The sequence below is a fragment of the Tachypleus tridentatus genome, chromosome 9 (assembly GCF_004210375.1).
Source record: "Tachypleus tridentatus isolate NWPU-2018 chromosome 9, ASM421037v1, whole genome shotgun sequence".
NCBI classification, from domain to species: Eukaryota; Metazoa; Arthropoda; class Merostomata; order Xiphosura; family Limulidae; genus Tachypleus; species Tachypleus tridentatus.
This window is the reverse complement of record NC_134833.1, coordinates 131156848-131175715: the sequence shown is the minus strand read 5'-3', so window position 1 is coordinate 131175715 and position 18868 is coordinate 131156848. Positions and strand designations below refer to the sequence as shown.

At 31.0% G+C, this 18868-nt stretch overlaps 1 protein-coding gene across 1 annotated transcript in view; it reads right to left on the bottom strand.

Moving 5' to 3' along the window:
• LOC143227488 (uncharacterized) overlaps nucleotides 1-18868 on the bottom strand; it is a 457070-nt gene that overhangs the window by 252744 nt on the left and 185458 nt on the right. Inside the window, 12 exon segments of the mRNA XM_076458930.1 lie at nucleotides 3258-3438; nucleotides 4266-4544; nucleotides 5857-6040; nucleotides 6400-6430; nucleotides 8679-8859; nucleotides 9842-9971; nucleotides 10995-11146; nucleotides 11919-12073; nucleotides 12641-12943; nucleotides 14652-14832; nucleotides 16465-16803; nucleotides 17853-18004. Coding sequence (XP_076315045.1) covers nucleotides 3258-3438; nucleotides 4266-4544; nucleotides 5857-6040; nucleotides 6400-6430; nucleotides 8679-8859; nucleotides 9842-9971; nucleotides 10995-11146; nucleotides 11919-12073; nucleotides 12641-12943; nucleotides 14652-14832; nucleotides 16465-16803; nucleotides 17853-18004 — 2268 coding nt within the window.

Genomic DNA, 18868 nt, shown 5'->3' with positions numbered 1-18868 from the left:
GAAATATGCAGACAAACATTTGAGGCATCTATCTTGGGCATCCAAAGACCCAGAGAAAAAGTCTATTGAAGAGTAAGACAGGATTCTATGATGAATCATGGGGGTCAACATATTGATTGAAATGGGATAGAACAATGACCAGCCTTCAGTTCCCCATTTGTTTTGAGAACCACAAAAATGTAGGAATAAACCTCCCTAAACCACAGAAGGCAGGTTTGTTGTGTAAGGAGGTCTTGTACCACCTCAGAAAGATGCTGGCACGACAAGGAATCCTGAGGATGAGGAAAGGAAATAGGCACACTGGATAAGGGAGGAGTGAGAAATGGGATGACAAAATCTTCTGAGGACACTCTGTGAACTCAAATGTAAGATATGAAAGGGCTAAGCCTATGCACAAAGGCCACCAGATAAGCTCCTAGAACTGTTGTTAGCTTACAGGAAGAAGAAACAGGCAAGGGCTGAGCTGGAAGACAGAAATCAGTGCCACACTCAGATTTGATTGGGACAAATGCACCACCAGATGAGAAAGGGTGGATTGTTGTTGAACTGAAAATACATTTAACTCCAAAGACACCTGAAGCATGTCAAACATGTAACTTCTCAAAAACAGGACCATATGAAGGAGCGAGGAGACAGGACCATGAAAGCATGGCATGACGACCCAAAATGTCCCAAAAACAAAGAAACCACAAATGCAGTCCAAGAGCCGAAAATGATAGGTTGGCTAACATGGAGGTGAGGAGGGAAAGGATGCCCCCAGTAAACCCATCAGGGTTCCTATGAAGAGCCTTAAACAGGAGAAGGATTAAAGAAAGATACCAGAATAGAGTCATCATGGTAAGACAAAGACAGGAATACCTGGCAGCTGTTAGATGAAAGGAAGATTTGGGACCTGAACACCAGACAGGCAGAACTGAATCCAAAAACTGTTAGTTCAAATAATGACATTACATCCTGTGATAATAGAAAGCAAACTGATGCAAAGGTCATGGGATACCAGGTATATTAATGCTGCCACCCAGTTGGAAACCAAAAATCTCAGCATGAGCCCAAATATTAGGATATGGGGAAACAAAATAGGTTGGGAGACAGAATCATGTAAAACCAAAATACTTGGTTCATAAGTAATTGTAGCAATAGACAAAACATCAGCTATCTGAGAAATCAAATCTGAAGAAGTTGACAAGAGACAAATAGAATCCTCAGGAGGGGTGTGGGAAGACACAGTAAAGTCTTTGTCAGCATAACTTGGATTGAAAGGCTCAGAAGGAAGAGGAGCAGCAAAAGGAGAGAAAGGTTGTCTCACATAATATTCAATCTCCTTGCAAACAAATGCCGATAAATTCCTCAACAGGAATGAAGTATGGCATCAGACAAAAGATATGGACCTGAAGTGGTAACATTAACTTTGGAATTCATGCTTGAAATAAAACAAAAAATGAAAGACATGGTGGCAAACACAGGTAAATAAATGTTTTTAAAGTGAAAGTGAAAATTTCTTGAAAATAAAATGAAATAAAAATTAAGTTAAACTAAGGTAAAGCACTTCACAGAACAAGTGGAAAAATGAAAAGACATCTGAACGTAAGCACTGCCAAAAAAGACGTGATTGCTTACTAGTGATGAATAGAGGGATCAGATGCATTTTGTGATAGTGGTGCTCTCCTACTGGTGGAGAGATGACATGTTAATTGGCATGACAGATGTCGCATTTGTTGATTCCAAGAGTGGGGTGCAGAAGGCTTGTGGCATGCATTATAAAATGTTCTCACACAGAAGGCAGCACAAAATGGAAAAACTAATCTCGTGAGAGGAGGGAAGTACCATACGGGAATTGGCTTCATTTGTTTATAGGTCATTTGGTTTTAATCTACAGAGTTAACTTATTTTGCATAAGAACAGTAACAGAAAAATTTGTGATGATGAGAAACCCACTTGAAGTAAAAATATATCTCAGAATAGCTGGTATGGGTATTTGTTAACGTGAAGAGAATCTAAGAAGGTCAGAATGTTGTTCTCTGTTTTTATTAGTAAAAGTGTTAATACCAATACCAGTCGTCCTGAGATATATTACTAACAGAAAAATTAGAAGAGAAATAGTGAGCAAAACAATTAGTTAATAATAGCCATGACAGTCAAAACATTTGTTGTAATTTTTTTGGGCACTTCAGTTGAATTTTCTTTCACTTATTCTTTAATTTTCACACACAGCATTTAAGCTATGCTTTCTTGCAAGCATTATGTGTTAGGTCAATAAATCCTGGTTTATTTGAAAGAATTTTACGTGGTCAGAGAAACAAACTCACACAAATATAATTTAATAAAACTGCACTTAAAGTATAATAATTGTATTTATAATAGTGTATATAGCATGAAACAATTATGGGCATGAACTGTTGGAACAATTTTAGAAATTGAAACAAACTTACAAAAATGAAGAATAAAACTAGCACTAATAAAAATATAGCTAAAAAGGTGTTTATAGCAGTCTATGAAATGAATGAAAGTTAAGTTATTGCAACATAAAGTAAATATAAGGCTGTAATAAAGACAAACTTAGCTGAAATGATGGTAATGTTTGTTTCAGTTTTTTTAAAGAAAATTACATGCACATGAAGTGTTGCATGTGTGAAATACTTTGAAAATAAAAAAAATCAAAGTTGAAATTGAGACCAGTTGTCACATTGTGCCATTGTGTAACATACTTGTTTCATTAAAAAGTTTGATTCAGCGAAAAACAGCTGATTTTGAATAGACTCCTTGACAAATGTCTTTTTAATGATATGAGATTTATAGTGTTTGATTGAGAAATTTGTGAGAACAGTTCCAGACAGACAAACGCAAGTGTATTATTTTTTTAGATAATCATGGGTAAGTTAAAAAAACATTGAAAAGCAGCTTCCTACCAATACTGTATGGTTAATATTGTATTTTGTCCTAAAAGGTTTTGCTGATAAAATTATAGTCACTGACCTTAACTATACTGCAGATTTAAAACTGATTGGCCTTCTCACCAATTGTATTACAGCAAAGAAATAGCCATTAAAATCATATTTATACTAATGCATAGTTCTATCTTCAAACATCTAGAGTATGGCAGTTGACAACATAATAGTATGTAATTTCAACATGTCTATCATATCCTATAGCCTAAACAGGTGCTACTGTGCTTTGCTATCTTTAGCACTATTTCCACAGTCAAAATGACAGTAACTGATAGTTTTGTGTGGTTTTCATTAAACAAGATAACTTCTCACCTTCAACAACTAAGAGAGCTGAGGAGGTAGCTTTACCAATAGGATTTTCAGCTGTAATTGAATATCTTCCACTGTGAAAGGAGGAGATAGTTGGAATAACTAAACAGTGTTTATCTCCATCAGCTGTGATCTTGTGGTCCTTGTCAGCAGTGATTGGCCAACCCTTATAGCACCACTGTATCTGAAAAAAAAAGTTTTAAGGTTCATTGTCTAATCCTACTAGTTTATTTGAAAAGCTATAAATCAATAAGCTGGGTTATTCATTGAAAACTTGTACAATTCAAACATGAACATGTTTTATTACAGTGTCGACTCAATTCTTTAAATGCATTTTTTAACATAAGGCCATGATCATCACTTTTTTTTAAATTTCTGTTATAAAGCCAAGGGATTGAGAACAGCGATTTAGTTATTCTTATTCTTCTGTCAAATCTGGTTAAACACTAAATCTTTACATATGAAACAACAGTTTGGTTACCATTTTACAACTTAGATCTGCAGCAACACTATACCTATGGTTTAATTCACAACATAGTTAAAGGCACTACTACATTTAATTTAACACTATATGTTTACCTTACACAACACATGGTAAAGCAACACAACACTGGTTGTAACACTAGGTGACTTAATGATAATTAACACTTTAGATGGTTTAACATAACTTTAAATGAAACAACACTACACATGGTTTAACCTTAAAAACCTCAGTATCAAGCAACACTGCATATGATTTTACATTTAATAATCATTTTTTATTTTTTAAAGTTGGGAAATTTTACACATTTGCAATAAATCATAAATTCAAATTATTTACTCTAAAAGTAATTTATATATTTCTGTAAAACAAACTATTTAATTCACAATAAAAAAAAACATAGTAATGATAATATTTTTACTTCATTAGCAATGTTTAAACAGAACTGAATCTTTACCTAAGTAATGTAAATTTATTTCATTTTTTTGATATGTGCAATTAATATAAATAAATAAAATCTTTCTTTTTACTTTTGGTTTTGGAGTTCCAGTGACATTACATTCAAATTTTGCTTCTTTTCCTTTACCAACATGTGTATCCATCAAGTGCTGAGTGAACTTTGGAGGAAATTGAAGAACAGATGGCTTATACTGCACTTTTGGCTCTGCTTTTTTAGGACTAACACTCAATGTGCAGAAACATTTGGCTTCCCCAGCCTTGTTTGTTGCTTTAACTGTGTAGCTTCCTCCATCTTCTGGGAATACTTCAGGAATAGTGAGGGAGATTAAACCAGAGTTATCATGGGTGATCTGAAATAAGTTTGATAACACATATTAGAATACAAGCCCAGGGAAAATCTGAGCTTCAGTATATGTTATGTTCAAACAGTCCAGCCCTATATAATTATAATGAATTTATATTAATTCAGACAGACTAGAAACATCTCAAATACCAAAAAAACAAAGAAAGAGAGATGTATGTTGTGTAACTGAGAATGACGATATATCTTGGTCAGATACAATACATGAAATTACTAAATTATAATCTTGTCTCTTAAATGAAAACAAGAGGTGAATGAATAAAAGAAAAACTACAAAAATAGATCATGAAACATAATTTTAAAAACTTTTAAATAATTTTTGATAAAAGAAAAGTGGATTTATAAATAAAAATATATTATTAAAGTAGCAAATGAAACACCACCAGTTCCCGATATAAAAAAGTATGTTTCCTTAATTCAAAATGAAATTATTTTGAATAAAAAAATACAATAAAATATGATGTGATGCAACTAATTAGGGAAAAAATACAGAAATAAAAAATGAATGTGAAAATTATTTTTTCTTTAAGGACTTTTTTTTACTTATTATTGAAACTTTAAATATTAAGATTTTACCATTAAAAATACACTGGAACTCAGCATTAAACAAAATGATGAAACATTCACATATAAAATAGCTTGGTTTGGAAGAGCACATATACAGTGACAGTAAGTTATTTTTCTACTAGCTGTAAAATTAATGTAAGAATATTTATTATTCTAGGACAGCTGATGGTATGCTAGAGCACACCAGTGAGTTGAAAAATCTTCAGAATCTTAAATGAGATCATATAAAGGACATGTTGTTAAACAAAACATTGAGAAAACCTATTATGAAAAGAAACTGAAATACCAATTGCAAAGATGACATTTGGTCAATTGGGTTGTAGACAAACAGTCAGTGATCATAGATATTACTACTTCTACTAATAATACTATATCAACTACAATAAGCTCTTGTGAACAACTCCATAGACAATGTGCTAGCTACATTATGCATCATCTCATTCCAGAAGGAACAAATTTAATACCATAAAACAAAGTTATTATATAATGACCAGTAATGCTTGTAATATAAATAAATATTTTAAAAGTTGTAGCTAAACCAAGCTAGTCAGCTAACCTCATAGTTAACAATTTAGCCATAAGTTAGCTTGTGGAAGTTACAGCCCAAATCCTCACACCTACCTTAAGTATGAACTAGTGTGGTACTAAATATGTGACATATTTTGATCCTTTTTTTTTTGTTTTAACATTATATTGACTAATATGAATTTACTTTTTGTGCATACACAACACACCTGATAATCATTAGAGGCATCAATCTGCTTGCCATCTTTATACCATGAAACAAAAGGTTGAGGTTCACCAGTCACTTGACATTCCAGCTTTACCCGTTGTCCCTCAATCACAGACGTATCCATGAGCAATTTGGAAAACTTCGGAGCAGTGGCCTTCTCAATGCTTAATATTATATCTTTGTGGCTAAAAGGGTAATAAAGCTGCACTTTATTGCAAAATAAGAGAAAACATGAAAATGCTACAAATTATTTTTCATACTTAAAACAGAATATCATTTAAAATAATTTTATAAATTGGTAGAAAAAATGTAACACTCTTACAACTTTTAAACTTTAACAAATGACAAAAACATCTAAATAAGTGTTGAAGTTTAGTAACCATTAACATTAAGTCAAATAAATTGCATTAAATTAATGATTGAAATACTTTGATTAAAACATTTAACGTAGTTTAGGAAGAAAATTAGCCAATTTAATGCAAGACAAAACAAATAGAATTTAAACTTGAAACACAGTACACATTGCAATGATTGAAAAACTTACCTTCTTTCAATGTCACTCACTTCACTTAGAGCTGCAATATAAAAATATTCAATGAGAAATCAAACCCAAGTTACTGAAACACATACTACGACTTAACGCCAAGTTCTCTTCACAATTTAACAGAGCTTTGTAGAAATTTATAAATGAAAATTTAAAAGAAATATCACATTGTTGCTAATTTTCTGATTGTAAAAACTGGTACACATATAAATAACCTAAATATATATACACGTATATGTGTGTGTGTGTGTTTTTAATATGAATATATCACAAAAATTCCAAACAAAATTGAAAAGTTATAATTTTCCTACATCAAAATGTATTTCCAACAGGTTCTTATGCCCGCCCTTTCACATAAATACCTAATATTATTCAGTGCTGCCCTCTATATGCAAAAAAAACGTTTTACGAATGCTATGAGGTGTAGTAAAAGAAACAGGTACCAGACTGAAACACACTACATGGTCACTGATACTGTTGACGATGTGTCCATCTACATAAAATAAAATGAGGAGATGAGGAACAGCTGAGAGTTGAGAAGAGCTGAGATGGGAAACAGGAACAGGGTTTTGTTGTGGTTCTAAATGTGACAAAGAAGCTTCCAAAGAGGATAGGGTAATGTTGATGTACAAACTTCACAGGTGATTCCAAAGTCTCAAGTACATAGTCAAAAACATAAGCCAAAGAAAAAGGGGCACATGTAAATTCCTTAGATAAATGGCTGGCAAGTAAACCTGGGACACATCACAACTCAGAAAATTCCAAAAACCAAGAAATCACCTGTATAAAGAATGAGCCAATGTGGAGATAATAAGAGAGAGGATGTCCCTCGAAACACCTTCAGGATCTTGGTGTATTGCCTCAGAAAGGAGCTGGATGGTAGATAAACACCGAAGAAGCAAAGATACAATGAAGGGATGAAAATTGGATATGGGTTAAATGCACAAGAAAATCACAGATCACTCTCCACAAAGGTAAAATAGACCACAACTACTGACAGTCAAAAACATGGCAGTAAGCTTGATGGTTGGCCAAAGAAATCTGACCTGTAACTCACAGAAGGCAAGGCATGCTGATACCCTCAACCAGTTGTGAAGCAGAATGCTCAGCAAGAACCCTAATATTTGAAGAGGATGAGAAAACTAAATATGGAGAGGAAAACTATCACACAACAATAACTGTTCACAAAAATGTGGAAATGGCTAAAACATCACATACCTGAGAAATCGTCAAAAAATACCATATTAAATAGTATTAGATGATTCTGAAGTCTGAGCTTAGGAATACATGGCAAAATCTGATAGTGAAAAAAGGCTATCCAAATTGTATCAACTTGAACAGGTTACACATGTTCAGGAAGAAGTTGGATAAGTCCAGAAAAAATGACTGATCCATATAATGATAAAAGTTTTGGTGAAAAAAAGACAGATAAATCCAACGATGTGAAAGAATGCTTGTTGGAGGTATGATACATGGACTGATAACATGAACCTTAGAATTCATTTAAGAAACATGAATCAAACAAAAATGTTTTATAGACAAATGCAAATGCAACATGAAAAAATGAAAAAGTGGGAAATCAAGTTAAAGTAATGAGCATTTTCAATATAACAAAAAATTAATGAAAATGAATATTTTTTGCACATACAGAGCAGCAGTGAAAAAGAATGTGTGTAATATAATGTACCATATCAGAAGCCATTCAGTTTCTTAAACATAAAAGAAACATATTAAAAACTAAATGTGAAATTTGTACCATATGTTTTTACCTTATGTGTACTTTACATAATATTACAGAATATAATTAATATGAATACAATATTTTTTAGAAAAAGTGAGAAGGAAAGAAACTAAAAATTACATTATCCAGTAAAATAATATAAAAATAAAATAATATAAAACTGAAAATTACATTATCCACTAATATAATATAAAAAAATAATGTAGAAAAAAAATTTTTTTTCATTGTCAAAATGTTAAAGTCGACCATCACATAGCAAAAAATTTGTATAGCAGTAAACATTTTAAAAGCAATAAGTTACATAACCAGTGTCAAAATATTCTTTTTCTAGAATTGTACAAGCATTTAAGAGATCATACAGTTTTTAAATACTGGTTAGAAATTAAAATGCGGTTTACACAAATAAGAAAATCTAATTTTACAATAGATGTCAGTCAACATAAATCTTACAATAAATCAAATAATTCTTGTAACCTATAAAATCTAATGACAAATGAGAAAACAAAAATCAAATGGACAATTACACAAACATACATACATTCAACAGTCAAAACGCCTGTACTTGAGGCTTCTCCACCAGAGTTTATAGCTACACACTTATAAGTACCAGCATCTTCCAGGTAGGCTTCGTGTATAATAAGAGAGCATTTATCACCTTCAAACAGTAACTGTATGTCATTGGACTCTTTCACTGGTTTCTCATTGTGATACCAAATCACCTATAAATGTAGAAAAACATTTGATTCTTGAAAACAAACCTGGCGACCACAAAACCCACTCTCAAACTTTATATCATACATTAACAATGTAAATTATGTACACCTGAAAAACATCAATTAAAGGAATAATAACTAGTTATCAACAGCTATTTTAAGACTAAAATATGTAGAAATTAGCTGGTACATTTAATGTTCACTTAATATCCTTGCTAATAAAAATGGTACACACAATTTAAAAATAAAAAATAAATCACAAAATAAAAATTATTTCATTGAACAAACAGTGCATGATAACTAGCCGAAGTACATATTTTAATTTGTACAAAAAATAGTGCATCTGTGTATTTTATAAAAACAACTCTCTAAATCAATTCTTTTAATTCAATGTCCCAAAGATACAAATTTAATAAAATTTTCTTAATATGTTTAACAATTTTGCATATAGAATTCTCAGATTCGGTAACAAACTTTTTTCCTATGAGAAAGGAGCATAAAAACAGTATAAAATAACATCATATTAGTCTATATGAAATAGTTAACTTGAAACATGAATAAATATATTTTCTCACAGTAAATGAAGCATACAAAGATTCTGTTAACAGCAAGGTTGAAATAAAACTATTCAAATGCTTGATTTATTAGTTTTTCTATGATTACTATCAAAATGGAGACACAATTTATGTTACTTTATCAGTACTGAATAAAAAATACTATTTAAGCAAATTTAGACATGTACAACTTTCAACATGTATTCAAAATTGAGATAAAAAAACAACAACACTTACATGCTGTCAAAATCTAAAACATTTCAGTTTACAAATATATATGAAAACAAAACCTAAATGGATTTACAAACTATTAACTATTTCATGATACAGTACTAAGATAATCAAGAACTAAAATAAGCCTCACATTAAAACTCACCTCTGGATCTGGTGATAAGATAATCAAGAAGTAAAATAATCCTCACATTAAAACTCACCTCTGGTTCTGGTTGTCCAACAATGATACAATCCATCCTAACTGTACTTCCTTCTCCAACAGTGAGATTCTTCAATGGCTGCATAACTTTGGGCTTCACAGGTTCCATGTCTGAAGCCAATTCTGAATCACTGAAGTGAAAGTGTATTCAAAATGTTAGATTGTAAAACAGACTGAAAATAATACTCATATAAAACTGGTAGCCACCTTTCAGGGGTTAAGTGCACACCTACATATCAAATTTTAAGTACAAATAATGAATCTAATTCTATTTATTAACTTAAAAGATGTGTTAATAATGATACATTATAATTTTCTAACAATTAGCATAATTTGCAAAGGAAATTTTTTTAAACATAATAATTCACATCCTTTTATGGCACATCATGTGATTTGAAGAGCTACCAATAAAGCTCAGCTTTGAAAACAACAAAGGAAATGTTTTAATACCATTGGATAGAGCAGATTCTAAAGACTTTTTTGTCAATGTAAAGTGAATAAAGTCGTGTGACCAGTATTTGTTTTATGTAACTGGATGTTGAGGTCAACTGATATTATACTGTTTTCTATGGCATTTAAATACACAATTCTGTCACAGTGTTTAATGAGACCTTAATGCTTGTGAACCTTAAAACAATCTTGGAGGATTTTATTTTGTCATTTTTCCACAAAACAAAGCATCTGCAATAACAAACAAGAGAATCTTATAGGAAGTATAAGATATATATGCTCATATGAAATATGCTCATGTTCTCATACATGGGCATATTTATACATTTAAAATAACTCTATGATCTTTAATTAATGTATAATAAAAATTAAGGATACTCTCCTGAAGCTGATCTGGTTATAACTGGCTATAAATGAAATCTTCATAATAGTAACTTCACAATACTTGCACTGATGCAGCCATTCATTTATTTCTCACCAATCTCACATCAAATTGATTGAAAACTTATCAGTAAACTTAAACCACTTCATCAAAGCATATAGCATGTTACTACAGTAACATAAGCAATTTCAGAGACATACAACAGAACAGATAAGAAAATAACACTCTAAGTTTGATAAGCTCCTAAGTCCAGAAACCCTAATTCTGCAAACAGTTTCAAGAAAACCTTTCATTGCATAAAACCCAAACAAGTTCTACTTACGAAGTTTCCATAGGAAGTCGTCCTTTCACTAACACATTACATGATGATGTGGCTTCTCCAGCCTGGTTTTTAGCAACTGCCATATAAGTTCCAGCATCTTTGGGAAAGGCTTCTATGATGAATAATGTTGCTTTGTTGCCATCGTAATGCATCTGTTTGCAATAGATTGTTGAATATCATGAGTAAATTCATACACATCACAATTACAATTATTCAAGTCTTTTTTTTACTCTAAAACTACATATCTCCAACATCAAGAAATATTAACAATTAAGATTTAGCTAAAGTAAAAGTTAAAAATTATGATTTATTATATAAAGCACCAGAAATAACATTGTTGTAGAAACATTCAACCCAAGTCATTCTGTATAAGAATGTTAACATTTCTTAAGCATTACATCATTTGTATATATTAAAAGTTTACTATTGAAATGGTTTTTAACATACACAAACATACCTTAACATTAGGCCTTGATTTTGACATAGAATACTCACACAAATTGTTTTATGATATATTAGTATATATTTTTGATAATATCAGTTAACATTTGCTTTTTAATATATCAGGTGTATAAGCATTGGTTTTTAACATCAAATAATACATATAAACAGATTTGTATTAAATATTTTAAAATAATTGTACACATACACACATAACCAAACATTTTCTTATCATTCCAGAGTTTCTAGAAAATATAAGCTTCAGTTAACAATCACTTTTAAGCACAAAATTAACAAATTCCTAGAAAAAGAAATAAATTAACCTTTCTTTTTGCAAAAATAAACTTTCAATTCTAGAACACATATCTTATTTGATTTATAAATCAAATATATCTAATAATTAATCTATTGATGTTCAATTATCTAAGATAGATACAGAAATATTCTTTGCTCAAGCTTTTGAATTTAGTTCTTAGCCTTTACCTCTCTATTAGTAATAGGTTTTCCATTATGGAACCAAGATAGCACAGGTTCTGGTTGACCTTGTACTCTACATTCTAGTCTGAGCTTCTGTCCAGCACGAGCCATCACATTTGATAAAGGCGTAAGAAACTTAGGAAGTTCAACTGCTTCTAATGCTAACAAACATTAAAAGAAACAAAACAATTAAGAGTTAAATATATACAAAATAATCACCAAATTCTAACATATTTAAAAAGAAAGTTAATATTACAAATAGAAAAAAATCAACTTAAAATTAAGAATATTAATAATTAATAAACATAGGTCAAAAGTATTCTTAACAACTGACTCCAAAAGTTACAAATCTCATTACTTCAATGTCCTTCAATTTCACATACAGATTCCCTAACGAAACAAAAATTATGTTCACGATACACTTTCATGTTTACAATAGTAATTTCATCACACTCTGACAACAAAAGATGTATTTTTTCCCTAAATATTATTATTTCAGGTATGAACATTTTGTGCTCTTTCTTAAAAAACATTTTAAATTTGTTAAGCTATTTATCTGCAGAGGTGTGAAATAATGAACATAAATTGCAGTCATTTTACAGTAACCTGAAATATTGTAGGTACAATAAGAACGTGGATGGGAAATTTCTTGTAACGTTTAGCAAATTACTTCCGAGCTATAAAAAACACTATATTCTTATAAACTTCATAAATGCTTTCCTGCTTACGTTTCACAGTCAATTTTGCACTGCAAGCGACCTGTCCAGCCTGATTAGCAGCACGGCAGGTATATCTTGACTCATCTTCTAAATAAGCCTCTTCTATTTTCAAAGTGCATTGCCCATTGTTGTTTGTGATGGCATAATCAGGAGAATTGTCAATGCAGATGTCATTTTTAAACCAGGAAACAAGAGGGAGAGGGTTACCAACAACTACACATTCAAACTGGAAGGATTTCCCTTCTTGAACAACTCCATCCTGCAATTCTTGGGTAAAGTGTGGAGGAATCAATTCTTCGTGTGGCCTCGACTCTGGAAAAGACATTGGAAAATGTCATAGAGGGAAGGATTATTAATGATTCTGCAGTGAAAAATACATTAAAAGGTGGAATGAATGGGAAGCAAAACAAGTGACATCCCATTAGACAGCAAGGTCTACTACTTTTAATTTGTTAATTTTTTTACAAGTCATTTAGAATTCGTTATTTTGCTTATTTCAATTATGACCTGTTATTTTTTTTAAATGTTAACTTACCTTCTAGTTAGAGTAATTTGAGTAGGTTTGTATTATGAAACTGACACGAGCTTCTCCTAGCAATGATGTACAGATATTAACATTGTGAAAGATTATATAAATTAGCTAGTCACATGAGATGTAAGCTTGTGATCTAACCACTAAATAAAAACCATTCCTTGATCACATATCAGCAAGAGATATAGTTAGAATGAATTATTGCTGGAGTGTTGCTGGATATTGTTACTGATCTTGAATGGTGATTTAATTTTGGATTTTTTGTTCGGAATTAGGATTTTCTTCTTTTAGTTCTTTTTCCTAATTCCTTTATTTAAAAGCCCAGCCTGGCCAGGTGGTTATGGTGCTTGACTCATAATCTGAGGATCATGGGTTCAAATCCCAGTCATATCAAACATGCTCACCCTTTCAACTGTGGGGGCATTATAAAGTGACAGTCAAACCCACTATTTGTTGGTAAAAGAGTAGCCAAAAGTTGGCAGTGGATGATGATGACTAGCTGCCCCCCCCCTTTAGTATTACACTGCTAAATTAGAATTGGAAATCACAGATAGTCCTCATGTAGCTTTGCTCAAAATTCAAAACAAACCTTTATTTATTGAATCTAATAACATTGTTATTTATGTAGTAGTATTTATTAACGTTTGCATCAAGTCCAAGGCAGACATATATTTAATAACTGCTTTACTTTTGCAAGTGTTAAAACTTGTATTCCAATCATTTGAAATTTTTATTTTGGGCTTCTATTGTTTTCACAGTTTAATAAATTGCTTTTCTGTTGGACCTTGGTAGCACTTTGACCAAGTCTGTTACAAACCTAATCTGATACTACTGTCATTATTTGAAAGTAATTTACAAATTAAATAGTATATATTAAGGTAGCTCTATTAAATGTAACTGCTGAAAATCACAGAAGATACCACAATATCTAGCATTACTGAAAGGTAAATTTTCCAATGAAGTGAAACATTCTTAAATGAATCATAGATGTACTACTGTGAACCTCTGCATGGTAAAAGAAGAGTTATGTGGCTTCCTAACAGTAGTTTTTATGTAATTGTATGACCAAATAAAGATTTAAATTTCTCATCTCATGACTTTTTAATAACTTACTTTACAACTTACAATAGTTAAAGTATATCTGAGAGTTATATGTATGTTTCTAAACTGTATTAAATTCACTGAAATAAAAAGTTGACTTCTTAGTTGTTAGAAAATTTCATGTAAGTACACATGAAAAACATCAAGTAAAGAAGGCTTACACAGTGCAGCTATTTATAAGACTTTATTCAGAGTTTATAAACTTATAATATTTTAATTCTGTATAATGAAACTTTATGATACCACTTTGCAACATGAATAAATGTACTATGAGATTTCACTTAATATTTTAACAATGTAGAGACTGTTAGATTACACAAACCTAAAAAAAATTAGTGGTAATCAGGTTTTTTGCCAAAGTAATAAGATAAGAAATATGTGACTTACCATTGACTGTCAATAATCCCTGGGTTTCTGCTGTCCCTGCAGGATTCACTGCTTTACAGGAGAAACGTGCAGAATCTTCTGTGAATGTCTCCTCAATTGTCAGGGTACACATTCCATCAACGTAAGTTGTCTGATAGTCTGGGTTGTTTTGAATTAATATACTGTCCTTAAACCACTGGACCTAAAACACAAAATGTATTATTCACAATAAATTAGCATAAAATAGTAATCTGTATGTAAAGTACAACATGTGCAACTCTGAGACACAAAAACATTTAAAAAAAAAGCAGAATGATGGTTCCTATTGAAACAATGATAGATTTCAAAATACTGCTCAATAACTAATTGGTATATTATGATTTGGTATTTTTGAATTTCATGTAAAGCTACACAAGGTCTATCTGCACTAACCATCCCTAATTTAGCAGTGTCAGGCAAGAGGGAAGGCAGCTAGTCATCACCACCCACCACCAACTCTTGGGTTACTCTTTTACCAACAAAAAGTGGGATTGACCATGACTTTATAATGCTCTTATGGCTGAAAGAGCAAGCATATTTGATGTGATGGGGTTTCGAAACTGCAACCCTCAAATTATGCATCAAGTGCCCTAACCACCTGGCCATGTTGGGCCAAATATATTATGTTAAAAAAGTAAAATTTATAACATTAAATGATAGTTTAATATTCTAATTATGTAACAAGTCATAGTGATAAAATTCACTATTTTTTTCCAAGTTAAAATAATGTACTTTAAGGAACTAAAACATGAAGGTTATAAGGATGTTAAAACCTCCTTTTCCCATTTACCATCCCACTAATATTTCAATTACATTTTGCTTCAATGCTTCAAATTTCAATCAGTTTTGACAGACCAAAATCATTAACAATAACCTACAAGACTGTTTTAAGGTTTACAAGCATCTGAGTCTCATTAAAACACTATGACAAAACTGTATATTTCAATACTATAGAAAACAGTATAATGTCAGTTAACCTTTACCTCTAATTACAAAAGAAAACATTATTTATCGAGAATCTTGTAAATATTCAGTTTGCATATTATAAGTATTCCATAAATAAATAAATAACCATTACCAAATGTATATATTTTTGTTAGCACAAAATTGATAAAACAATAACACAGCACAGGATGTCTCACATCATATTACCTCAATAAAAATGTGTGTTTTATATTTGAATGGCAAATAAAATTTAGTCTTCAAATGAAAACCACATTCACAGAGAGATACTCCTATCATTTACTAAATAAATCAATCAAAATATGATACAAAAGGTATCAACATATGGAAAGCAACATAATGATATGTAACCACATATTGAACAAATAATAGATTGTTTAATTTAAAACAACTTTAAATACAAATTGCATTTGCTCATATAAATAAATTAACAAAAACACAAGCTTATTGTTTGACTTTAATCTGCTGAGGTGTTTTAACTTGTACAGCAGCGTTCAGTTTGAAATATTTATATCAGTAAAAGAATTTTCATTTCATTGTAGTTCAGAAATACTCTCCTAAAACAATACTATAGAAAATAAGATATATATCTGATTTTTGAGAAATTATTTGAAACTGTTTCATTTTTGATTTTATCAACAATTAAGTTTTATATCTGGGTTTTACTTCTATTTGTTTACCTTGGTTACCTCATACATTTATTTTTGTAAAAGTTGTTTTGACATTTTTACTATCACAAAGAAACATGCAAACAAGAACAAACTTTCCACACTATTTACTACATAACAACTCACTCTCTAAAAAACAACAAAATATTAAACAATTGTGATACCTCAGGTTGTGGGAATCCATCAACTTGGCAAATAAATGTATATTTTGATCCTTCCATGACCTCAGCATCTATGAGAGGAACAACAAATACTGGTGCTTTAGGTTTTGGAACATCAAATTGCAATGGTTTAGTTATTTCAATGTGGGCATTCTGAGTTTCTATGGGTATGGGAACTGCCTCTTGTTGGTCAATGGTCACTTTTGCTAATGGTACTGGCTTCACGGGAACAGCCTTAGCTGCAGCTTGGGCAGCTTTAACAGCTTCTTGGGCAGCAGCTGCTGCAGCTTTGGCAGCTGCTGCTTCAGCCTGTGCAGCTTTCACTGCAGCATCAGCTTCCTCCTGTAACAACATTGTGTTTGTAACACATCATCTTTTTGATAGTAAATTATGAAACATGTTTAAGTTAACTGACAGAAGGGATAGCAGAACGTCAAGATCAGCATACCAGGTGTATATGTGAAAATTATAAATGTACTACCACTTTATCTAATGGAGGTTCAGGATGTTTGTGTAATGGACTGGGTTTGCACAATGCCTGACTAACTAAATGAGGATGGAAAAAAACAAATACTAATTTTTGTATCAGGTTGAAATACTGTTTAAGTATAGATCTACATAAAATGTTAGTCAGCAGAAATACAAATGAATGAAAGACATGAGATCTTTTACACATAAACTTCAAAAACGTGGATAAAAATCTGTTTCACTGAATTCTTACTATGTTTATACTTTTTTCCATAATTTAAACAATTTCTTTCATTTCAGGTCCTAATTCATGATAATGAACAACACAGTATCTTTATTTCAGCAATTTACAAGTAAAATATTTTCTATTATATAATATTTGATGATTATTAATTATAAAATCATCACTGTTTCTCATTAATTTACACTTTTTTTTTGAACTGATACTGAGTAGGTCAAAGGTGATTCAATAAAATTTTGTTTGTTCCTGTCTCTCCTTTAAACTTTTTTGAAGAACAAATTCAATCCTTTCTCCTTTTCAATGTTTTTGTGCATTTTTTACGACCATTGTTCATACATAAAGATAACACTCACGGAGATACTGTATAACCAATAATTCACTATTATTATAGATATGAAAAGAAATGTCTGTAAAAAAACTATAGTTTGATGCTAGGTATTAAAAAAAAAACACACACAAGAGATTGTGTAGTGCAAACCAATATAGTGCTGACAACAAAACAGCATGAAGTTGGAAATTAAACATCAATTACTGAAAACCAAAACTTGCTATTAATAAACAGTCTTGAAAAATTAAAATTATAATTCCTTCTTGATTTTTGTATACCAAAATCATATATATGAATGCCACTTACATAAATCTTTTGATTTTTATAGTTTTAAATGTATCTATCATTTCTAACCTTTTCTTTCTTTTGTCTCTCCCTTTCCTGTTCTGCTTCCTTCAAGCTCTCTGCCAAGCTTGACAATTCATCATTGATGACTGAGAATGATTCTAACATTTCCTTGTTTTTCCCTGAAACCTGCTGCATACTCATTGGTGTATGATCCAGTCCTACCAAAATACATTTAAACCATTAGCAGTACAATATTTTACTCTTCTGGCTGAAGGTATCAAAAAAATTGATCACACACTGATGAAGTAATTCTTGATGATGAGAAACCCACTTGAAATAAAAATGTTTCTCAGAACGGCTGGTACGGGTATTAACACTTTTATTGATAAGAAGAGAACAATAAAAGTGTTGATATCCATACCAGCTCTTCTGAGATACACGATCACAGACCGATGTGCCAAATGTATATGATACACGTGAATCAACATTTTGATTAATTGTGTTATCTAAACTATTATACATTAAGTTTAAATCATTTTTAACCAGGAAAAGTTAAAGAAATTTTTGAAATAGCTCCGTTATATATTTACTGAATACAAAATTTACAAGTTCATTTATGAGCTCTGCACCATAATCTTGAAAACTAAACAATGCAATATTTGTGTTCAATAAATACCTCATGAACTAAGTCCAAAAATTTATATCATTGTATACTAAGATTTATTAAATCCTATTTTTGAAGAGGTGCAGATCATCTTCATTGAACCTACTGGATGGATGTAGTGTTTCACTCAAAATTATGATAAATAAATGTGTTACTATAAAATATGTAATTTTCTTTTCATGAAGCTTTTTAACAGTTAAATTAATTTTTCAAAGAATTAAATAATTTTTGTTTCAGAATAGCATCTTTCTTGGTATACTCTCTCACAAAATTAGCTATTCTCATTGAGTACTGCCCTATATATGCAATTTGTTCTATACATATACAATAAACATTCTGCTTTCCCCATTGGAATTCCAAGATTCCAACATGGCTCGCATGCAAATCATCATGCATCACTTCTCCACCAATAGAAGCA